Below are 10,820 nucleotides of genomic sequence, written 5' to 3'. Positions count from 1 at the left end.
CTCACTCATTTTGTTATCAAACTTGATACTATACCAAGTATACAATTTATATTAAATATAATACATTTTCCTAATACCAGCTACAATCCGGAACCAGCCCGCTCAATGCCTCTCCTTGTTGAATACACGCTGTCTTCTGGAGTTGCAGACATCGGTCTCATTAACTGATCTACAATGGACAAACTAGGAATGTCAGTGACACTTTATCTCATTAGTAAACATAAGGAAATATATCTGAGACATCATATCGTTATTTATCAAAATTTAATGATATTACTGCCGTAAATGTCAGTTATAAATGTCAATAACATATCTGATAATATACTACTTCACGTCATTGATCGGTACGGACAACCTATAGGTCAGGTATGACGACATTACGATGAAGCATCACACTCTCTTGTAGGATCAACGTGTGGATGTGCCTGTTAGCATTAAGGGATGTTCGAATTATCAAAGTATCCGACAGCTGGAATTATCCTCATCTGTGTGCCATCGTTACAATTTGCTTGGCTGTTTGAACTTCAAAATATTGATTCATTGCTTCGGGTCGTTTGTGTCCTCAATCTGCAGCGTGTGTCCTCGTATGTAGTTTCATTTTTATTTTCAAACTCGTAACATTGTCACGCAAACATGAAAACTACTTGTAATCGTTAACGTTTATCAAAATAGATGGGCGGGTCCTGTCTCTCTAGATGTTCACCATTTGCTTTTTAGTTTCTACCCGTTCAACATACAAGAAGTGGCACAAACAGTTCCATATTTTGAAACCACTTGCATTTACGAGTCAGACCATAACATGTTTATGAACGACTAACAATTAACTTTGAGACAGGTGTTCTTAGAAAAATGAGCACATGCCACTCATTCGGTGGCACCTGTCACAATGCGCAGGGAAGTCAAGTGTTCCAGCAAACCAATATGAAAACATATGGTAAATAAAAGTAGGAAACTACCTGTTGGTCAATGATACGTCGAATTTGGAAATGTCCACCACATGTCTACTCTAAGTGGGTTTGCAGTTGTTTTGCATAAAAGAAATTGATCAAGCAGCTTCCGCGTGATGGCTTTTGAAACCTTTGTCGACAGAACATGATCAATTGCATCCTCTAAGTTGTGAAATATAGACATTAAGGACAGGAGCTGTTTGAATACTGCTTGACTTAAAGGGAAAACTGGTGGTGTGACGTCATCCCTCTTGTCATAGTCTTGATTGTTTTCTTGCCATTTATTTCTGGTTGGGGTGGGTAAATCAGTAGAAGAGAATTGGCTGTTTAATTGTTATTGAACAAATTTGATTGACTGACTAGATGTCCTATGTTTGACGTTGCCAGTCCTAGCATAATCTTCCAATTTGTATACACAAAGAAACAGGCACAACTAGTGCATAAGGTGATGCCTACTTCTTCTTTCCCTCCCCAAACATTTTGTGAAGAATCCCAACGATACACATACAATTACTGTATTTCAGTGAACTTCAGATGTCATTGATTTCGACATTTAGTTCCATTAACTTCGGAGATGTACTTACATGTATATCTACCTAGCGGATATTTCATTATAAGATGCCTATTCCCCTTTTAGCCTGGAACTGATCAGGTTACTCAGTTATACATGTATATGACTCTGGTATGTTTCTAAAGGTTATTTTGCAGACAGTGTTCAGACAGCGCAGATTGATTACTAGTGAGTGAGATTTTACGCTGCTTTTAGCAATATTCCAGCAATATCACGGCGGGGGACACCAGAAAGGGGCTTCACACATTGTACCCATGTGGGGAATCGAACTCGGGGGTTCGGCGTGACGAGCGAACGTTTTAACCACTAAGCTACCCCGCCGCCCCGAGTGATTACTGAAGTAAACAAGGACATCAAACAATTTGTTCTTTTATCTTTTCACGGTCACGCCCGATGTTGACAGGTTGATGCGTTGTACATCTGTAACGAACGGCTTTTGGACAAATGACAGTAAAATATGTGATTCACTGTTACCTTATCACGGACAGTGCTGTGGTCTCAGTGAACACTTTTCTATTATCGTACCATGATCATAAAGCCGCCATTCCCTTCCGCTATTACAACAACCTGAATTATTAATACAGGAGGACAGTGAGACTCCCTCATCTTTTTTTATATGTGCATACAGATTCAGATCCACAAGAATCGTCCTCCACGAGAGTGATGACTTCAACTTCCAATAGTCAAGGGACAGTTTTCTAATGATGTCATGTATTCGTGCAGTTCCAGTCTTTGCTGTTTTGAGATAAACTGGGGCATGTGCTTTCTTCCAACATTTCAGAGCTGTTGTTATGTAAAGGTTACAAGATTCAAGGCCGCGGAGCCTTCAAAAGGTTTCATGGTAAAAATTTGGAGGTCCTTTCACATTTTGAGGCATCAACGACTAAACTGGTGTCCCCTGGTCTTGAACACTTTGCATTATGTGAAAGTGATTCATAAACTGACAGTGATGGTAATGGATTGGTACTAAAGACCGCTTGTTGTGTTCTGATTACTGAAAATGGTCATGTCGCTGATATTTACAGTGTATATGGCCATGGAATCATTGGGAGCCGTGGAAACCTAGTTATTATGTCCTGCATTGGATTGGTACAACAGACCGCTGTAGAGTTGTGTTTTTGATTATTGAAAACGGCCATGTCGCTGTTATTTACAGTGTATACGGCCATAGAAGCATTGGATCTTCATTTTCCGAGGGAACCTAGTTATTACGTCCTGTATTGAGCAGGTCTTGAAATGTAAGAGGCATCTTCCGCTTCCTGTGGAAATAATCCCCTTGACTGTCAGATCCCCGGAAGGTGTGCCACAAACCCGGAGACATGTGTCCATTCCGACAAACGTAATGATAAGCGGCACTCAAATACCTCCTTCACGAATGATGACAATAACGACACCGGGTGTCTCGAAGCAAGGGATATCATCGTGTAGGAAGCTCCTTGGAAAGTTTCAAAAATAGGTCCAAGGAAACACTTTCAAACATGACAGCTGACGTCTCTGTATGTCCCCGCTACGCAAACAGACGTGTTTTGTACAATGAGTGAATGCCAGGAAGTTAATACCCAATGCTGCCAAACGTTGGCTTAGATTGTAAATGCATTCTAGAACGGGTGTCTATAGCTGGAAATCCTTTGTGAAAAACGTAACAGTGTGTATCAAGTATCTATTTCTTAGCTGAGAAATAGCACAATGCATATATTCACGTCTTACGTTTCTGAAGAGTCTCAAAATCCCCCAAAAAAAAAAAAAACAAAACGTAAATGCCAAAAAAAACAACAACAACCAAAAACAAACAAAACAAAACAAAAAAACCAACAAAACATTTTGTTATACAGGTTCGTTGTAGGCGTGGCCGTTATAACGGTAGTTTGCTGTGGTATTCTATTTTGCAGTTTGTTTTTCACAGGTCGAGTAGTGATGAACACTTCTGGAATGTGAAAACGTGCAGTATTCATATAGGCTAAACAGAGGCCGCAATGATGCAGTGCAGTGTACATTCAACCATTGAAGCCATGTGAACTCATATTGAATAGCTTGTGACAAGCACAACATCTACTAAATATACTAGTCAGAGTTGTCAATAATTTCCCAGCAAACGTCTCATTTTGTGTGATTACCTGTCACACTACCTAAAATGTACTCTACACCAGGCCGGGTTGGTAGTGGGTTATAGTTGTACCACAACTGATATCGTACACATAACATATCCACTCAACGGAGAGGGTTTCCATACTTCGATAACATTCCTTTCTTTGTATTCTCTAAGGTAGAGTGTCAGTGTCTAAATTCCGCAAGAACGAGAATATTTTCTGGTTTTACCGAAAAAGGCAGGTAAATGATATTCTTTGGTGTAAATTTAATAGCGTCAAGTTTATGTACACAAAGTCACTCCATTATGCGGCTAAGTAACCCAAATTTCAGAATGCAATATGTATAATTAAACATTCTACAAAAGTGTTCAATAGTGCGGCGCTTTGTCTGTCATCTGTCCGTCCATCGCCTTCTTCCCCGAACCGGTTTAAGGGACATCCTCGATGTTCGGCATATCCATCACTAAAGTTGGATTTAGATTACTTTATTTCTGTTGAAAAGAAAATCGAATTCTTAAAATCATCGCAATGATTGATCGAGCGGTAAAACTGTACGCGAATATTTGTTCCATTACTGCTTTCCTTTATGAATATTAGGGGAAAACTATTTCTTCCTCTAACATAAAACTGTTCACAATTAGTGTTACACAACTTTCACCAAGTTCCGCACTTACCGGGCTTAATGACTCAACATTTAACTACTTGTCAAAGTTCTGTGAGAATCCGAGTCTGGGCGCTACTCTTGGACTTTGATTCTGCCCCCGAGGAACTCTGATTCCATAATGTGTCTTTACCGAATGATCACCTTGAACACATTAGCCGTTATTGAAGGTACTGAGTAGCAAACGTTGAAATCGATGGATAGGTGGTAATATCTCTAAACATGAGTCTACTGGGTGCTTATTGTGAGTTTGTGTCGTTACACAGCATGACTTTATGAACACGCTTGCGTGCGTGTATATGCTATAATGTCCAGTTATTTGAACGTTGATAGTGATTCTGTTAATTCAAGCAACTGCTGCTGAAATGAAAATGTAGCTTTCAATCAAAGTTTCCATAAAAGCTTCATTATTGATTTTTCAAACTCTGGGTTTCGCCAATACCGACCTGTCTAAATTATTAAGACTTTCTTCTGTATTGTACAGCAGGTCAGCAGGAGGCCAGGAAAACCCCATTATCTTCACATACCTCAGAGGCTGCTCAGATTATGCTACAGCGTAGGTAAAGTCTACTGCCGAGTGATGTGCGATGAAGAGAATGTTAAACTAAGATACTGTATGGCTATTTTTATGACATGTTTACAGAACCAGCAACCATTTCACAAACAAGCTGAACACTTAAGGAACAATAATCCTTTTGCTCCAGGAGTAGATCCAGGAGATTTGGAAGGCGACTATTTGATCTGTACGCTAAAGGCTCGCCGAAGCTGCACATCTTTTGTGGCTTAACATCATGCATTATACATTAACCTAAATATCGGCCATATCCAGGATACAGGTTTGTTATAAAGTATCTTGTACCACTTTAATGATTTGAGTAAATAAACTATGTGAACTGAGTAGTAATAAAAATTACATATCGAAGTGATCAGCTTGTCTGGCGTCTCTTGTCTTCGGATTCTGAAACAGATGTTTCTCTTAAATGTCTATATTCAATAACATTCAATGATCGTGCCAATTATTTCAAGCCTCTCTAGCGCCTTGCGATCTGGGACCAATGAATCCAGTCCCCTGATGCAGTCAATATATCACGAGCCAAATAAAGTATAATTGCCTTCTCCCCTCTGGGAATCAAAGCCCGGAAGTAAAATGAGTGAAACTGAAACTGGTGAAGATAATTTGGTGTGTGGTGATTTTTATGGCTTCATTAATGGGGACGGAAGTCGCTAAAGGATGTTTGATCTGTTCTTTGGGCGTTTCGGGGACACTAAAAGGTACATTTATCACATATGTATTTTGTATAAATCACGTAAAAAGAGCATTTATCTATAGGTTTATGCATTCTAGATTTCAACGATGGTAAAACTCCTGATTGATATTCGGAGACAAGTTATCTAAGTGGATTATGCGTTGAATATTCTAACTTTTTCACTTCACGTAGACGACATCATAAATCTTTGCATTCGGTTTTTACGACCATCACTACAATTTACATCAATTCTGGGGTATTTCCATATAAGTTCCCCGGCGGGATTCCGTGCCTCATACGTGTCAATCATCGCCTTTCGTAGGAGTGGATCTCTAAATGGAGATTAGTTTCTCTGATTCTGTCGTCGTAACCTTTGATCGAAACTCATGTTTTCAATCACTGGCCTGTCTCGTCCAGGGTCTATCGTGTTAATGTTCCGGTGATATATATGCATGAATCTATGGTGTTTAACAATACTCATTGACATAGAAATACCAAATTTGCGTAATGATGCTAAAACCTTTCATATATTTGCATGAACGCGTATTAATACATCTGATTAGTACAGAGGATGTATTGGGTTATGTTAAGATACATAGTTTCTACGTTAGCCCTACAATATATTCAAGGCTTCATCAGAGCTTTCAAAATGTTTTATGGTACAAATGTGGAAGAATTTTTAACATTTTACGCATTGGTGGCAAACATAATGGATAAAATTCCTCATTTTGATTTGAACAATTTATAAACCTTTGCATATCGGCGACGGGTGCCGTTTACGCTGGCATTTTCGAGAAAAATTGGTATCAACTATATGATGGTGATTCATAACCATGTGCTCGTGATATAGTGGAAATTGTACAATTGGCTCTGCTTTTAGCATATATTTTTTATGGATGTGGAAATGTACATGCGCCTTCCTACATACATCATACAATTAGTCATACAATAACGAAGAACCAATATTTCAGGAAGCTATGTTTTCAGAAAATTGAATGATATCTGTCTTATAATTTCAGACAGACACCTTATTGTTTGGATCAACATAATATATTGTGTATTTGTTTCCAAATGCGTGAAGTCGTATACAAATATGGTTTGGTTGAATGACGTGTGACCCGCCTATGACGTCATGTCCCTGTGTCACGAATTGTTGTTCATGTTATCAGCCACTGGGATGCTTGCCTCATGTCCCAGTTTGTACTAAACATCTCCCACTTATTTTGCAGGTGACTGAAGGCCTGTACAAACGCTAGATGTTCCAAATGGCCAACCTGTCCACGAGCTTGCTATCCATAATGGACATGAATAAATATAATCTTTCTCCAAACTTCACCATCGATGACCTCATCAAAGTGGCTGTGGACTACAAAGTCTCGGACCACTGGTTCGAAACAGAAACCGAGCTTGTTCTGGTCGTCTTCTTCTGTTTTGTCATTCTGTGTGGTCTCTCCGGTAACATCGTCGTATGTCTCATCATCTGCAGGAACGGGAACCTCAAGTCCACAAGAAACTGGTACATCCTCAACTTGTCCATCTGTGAGATCATGACATGTATCATGTGTATGCCTTTTATTCTGGTCAGGATGACACTCAAGAACTGGCGCTTGGGATTGGTGCTGTGTAAACTTGTCCCAACGCTTCAGACAACCTATGTGGCAGTATCAACACTAACTATTGTGGCAATCGCTGTGGATAGGTACCGTGTGATTGTATGCTCGGTGACTCGGAGTCACTACAAGAAGAAGACAAAATATGTGATCCCTATGACGTGGCTGGTGGGCTTCTTCATGTCCCTCCCGCAGCTGTTGACTAACCGCGTGGAGGATGTGATGGGTGTGTCTCGCTACCTCCTGTATTCCATCTGTATTGAACACTGGGACTCGTCCGAGCTGCTCATGTGCTACACCGTGGCTGTTTTACTTATGCAGTATCTCCTACCAGTTCTCGCAATCATCACGCTCCATGTTCTCATCTGCCGGTTTCTTCGGGTTCGTATCAACACACGACAAGTCTCACTGAGGGAGATTCACCGAGCTAAGAGAAATATGGCGAGCCATCGTAAAAATATGTATTTACTAACAAGCATAGCTGTTTTGTTTGCAGTGACGTGGCTACCAATAACTCTTGTTAACATCCTGGCAGACTTTGACCAAGGTGTGTTTGAGGACAAGGATTTTCGCCTCATCCATGCCACCTGCCTTCTTGTGGCCCTGTGTTCAGTGTGTATAAACCCGGTTGTCTACGGATGGTTCAACTCCAACTTCCGCCGTGACCTACAGAGGTGGGCCAGTACTAAGATATCAAGCTCGGTGGATATGGTCCAATACATAGAAGCCAGTACACACCGGTCCAAAACAGACATGCTGACTATGTCAACACACAACCATCGGGGATATTCCATTGTTCATGAACGACGGATAGAATAACACGTGACAAAAACTTGTAGATCAATGTTGATTCTGTTGCCATGTGGTGCAGTTTTAGGTAAGACTACAGATTACCGGATACCTTCCGCCATCTTTGAAAGCAAGCGAGTTTACTTTTGGTTAGGGCAGAGAGAATAGAAGACGTAGATTATCCCTGGTTATAGGGTTAGGGTAAGGTTTAGGGTTAGGGTAAGGGTTAGGGTTAGGGTTAGGGGTAGGGTAGGTTTAGGGTTAGGGTAAGGGTAAGGATTAGGGTTAGGGTAAGGGTAAGGGTAAGGGTTAGGGTTAGGGTAAGGTTTAGGATAGCGTTAAGGTGACGTGACACTAAACAATATGGCTGGTAGGTATCCGGTATTCTATAGGTGTACCCAGTTATATTTCTTGGAATATCAAAAAACAACAATAAGGCAATTGTTTAACTCCTATATGTGTATACCTGTTCTCACCTGTTTCGCGGCGGTACACCTTTTCATTAATGCATCAAACGGACCACGTACCACAGTAGGGCAAGACAGAGAATATCTCACATATACACATATAGTTTCATTTTTCTTGACACAGGGTGAGTGAGTGAGTGAGCTGGGTTTTACATGAAACAGAATATTTTCGTAGTTTTAAGAATAGTGAGTATGGTTTTACGCCCCTTTTAGCAATGTCCCAGCAATATCAAGGCGGGGGACACCAGAATGGGCTTCACACATAGTACCTATGTGGGGAATTGAACACCAGTCTTCGGCATGACCAGTCAACCTTTGAATCACTGTACCCCGTTGAATATCAACGAAATGTTCACGTGGGAGTATCGATGTGCATTGAGAGAACACATGTTAGTTCATCTTTTAGATGCACATATCACCTGACATATAAGCATATCAACATCGCAGTTAGATACATTTCTGTATGTAATGCCCCAGTCGCCTAGATAGCTTGTAATAAATTGAAATCAACTGAAACGATTGTACAAGTCCAGAAGATACCATTATTCGCTTTTTCAATGTACGAGAATTATGCTACGATCTCTTTCTGCCTGATGATCCAAGGTCCAATTTTAGGTTTCATGATATTTGTAAATGTCCAGACGAAAACTGCTAATTTGCGTATATTAGCTACATCAAGATGTCGTGCACATGTAGTCCCATTCATTGCCTTTAGATGGGTTTCTAGGTCCCAGCACCTACAGTAAATTGGCCGAGAGAGTACGATGAGGTCAAGCAGTCAGATATCCCGTTATTGCTAATTTGCAAATATGAGTCACCATCAGCTTCCCACATATTGATCTCAATTTAATTTTCTACTTGTACATGGACAACAATAGAGCTATTTTCAGCTACCGAAACGTGTCATCACCTAACTCATTACTACAAGTCTATCGGCACAGATATATTGACTGATTGATACAGTTACCAAACAAGTCCTGGGATGCTGGCGCCTGTCGGATAAAGATCAATACATCTTCTGTTATAAATCCTGTTTTGAATTATTTAGGTGGAAGTGCATTCGGGTGATGTTTGAAATACGTTATCCTATCCTATTCAATAACATTCCATGATCGTTATCTTCCTTACTTTTCGCATCCTGTTCAGAATAAACGACAGTAGTTGGCGGTCTGGTTTTCAAGAAGCACTATCCTTTTTTAAACTTTTTTGATGATGAACTCTGCCAACAAAGCGACAAAACCAACTCCATAATCATAACTATCTAAAGCAGAGTTCATTGTGGGATTCCAACCATCGTATATTAAGCTTGTGTTTAAGAATCACTATCAAATAGTAATGATACCAGGTAAAGCAACATTTATGGATGTCAACTTCTTTATTGTGAATAACACGATGCATTCGACTTCTAAATGCCCTTCAAAGATCTGACAATGCTAGGTGTTCATGAAGTGTTGCAGCTAGTGTCACTAATACAAGTCCAATGTACGCCTTTAAAAACACGGGAAGATGTGGTGCAACTTTTAAAACGGAACTGACTGACTGACTGACTGAGTTTGGTTTTACGCCGCTTTTAGCAATATTCCAGCAACATCACCACGGGGGACACCAGAAATGGACTTCACACATTGTACTCATGTTGGAAATCGAAACCGGGTCCTCGGCGTGACGAGTGAACGCTCTAACCACTATTCTACCCCATCGCCCCAAATGATAAAGGTCTGAGACATTTAACATGTTGGTGCAACCCGAAGCACTGTGTTGGTCAATCAGTTAATGTGATATGAATGACATGTGTAACGGATACCGACGATGCAACAGGTGTTCTCTGACATCCGAAACCTATATTTTGTACCCCTTCCTATAATTCTCATTACTGTCTTGGTATCCACAGCCCTTGCACCAACGCTTCTGAATGTGGTGTGTAATATCAAGGGTAACATATATTTTTGTAACAATATCGGTCTAGTACTGTGATGTACTATCCTTATATCAATAAACCTCACAAAGAGCTTCTTTGAATGTTTTTCTTTTTTTCTTTCATCGATAAGCGATGGCATCATCCAGGTGTGCGATGATCATGAAGTCGTTGGGAGATGGCGTCGTCGCGATGGAAAAAGACACGTTACGATGGAAGATGCAGTTGTGTAGTCGGTAGATGTCATGGTTTACCTTATATTCGATGCATCCGTTCAGAGTGAGGGAGCGACCCGCCCCGCCCAACCCTGCATCTGCAAAGAATGCTGAGACCCGATGGGTTAAAAAGAACACTGTTTTATTAAACTTACTCCAAGTAACTTTTCAAACCTACCTTCCAAACACTTCCAAATCTATTTTCTCCGCCAAACCCGTCGTTCGACTTCAATTACACGGAACAACAACGAAAAAGTAGACTTCTGGAACCTGACACATTATTCAGGTAACTTGGATAATTTTGTTCGTAC

At 40.4% G+C, this 10,820-nt stretch overlaps 1 protein-coding gene across 1 annotated transcript; it reads left to right on the top strand.

The window, feature by feature from the left end:
- The first annotated feature begins 6,748 nt into the window (after positions 1–6,748).
- Positions 6,749–7,993, top strand: LOC124274301 (neuropeptide Y receptor type 5-like). The gene has a single exon (XM_046709644.1). It carries the CDS (start codon positions 6,770–6,772, stop codon positions 7,940–7,942), a length of 1,173 nt encoding a protein of 390 aa, XP_046565600.1. The 5' UTR covers positions 6,749–6,769; the 3' UTR covers positions 7,943–7,993.
- The last annotated feature ends 2,827 nt before the right edge of the window (positions 7,994–10,820 follow it).

The sequence above is a fragment of the Haliotis rubra genome, unplaced genomic scaffold (genome assembly GCF_003918875.1).
Source record: "Haliotis rubra isolate DU_JTF1 unplaced genomic scaffold, ASM391887v1 Scf19, whole genome shotgun sequence".
NCBI classification, from domain to species: domain Eukaryota; kingdom Metazoa; phylum Mollusca; class Gastropoda; order Lepetellida; family Haliotidae; genus Haliotis; species Haliotis rubra.
Note: the sequence above shows the minus strand (reverse complement) of the source record. Positions and strands in the feature narration are given on the sequence as shown.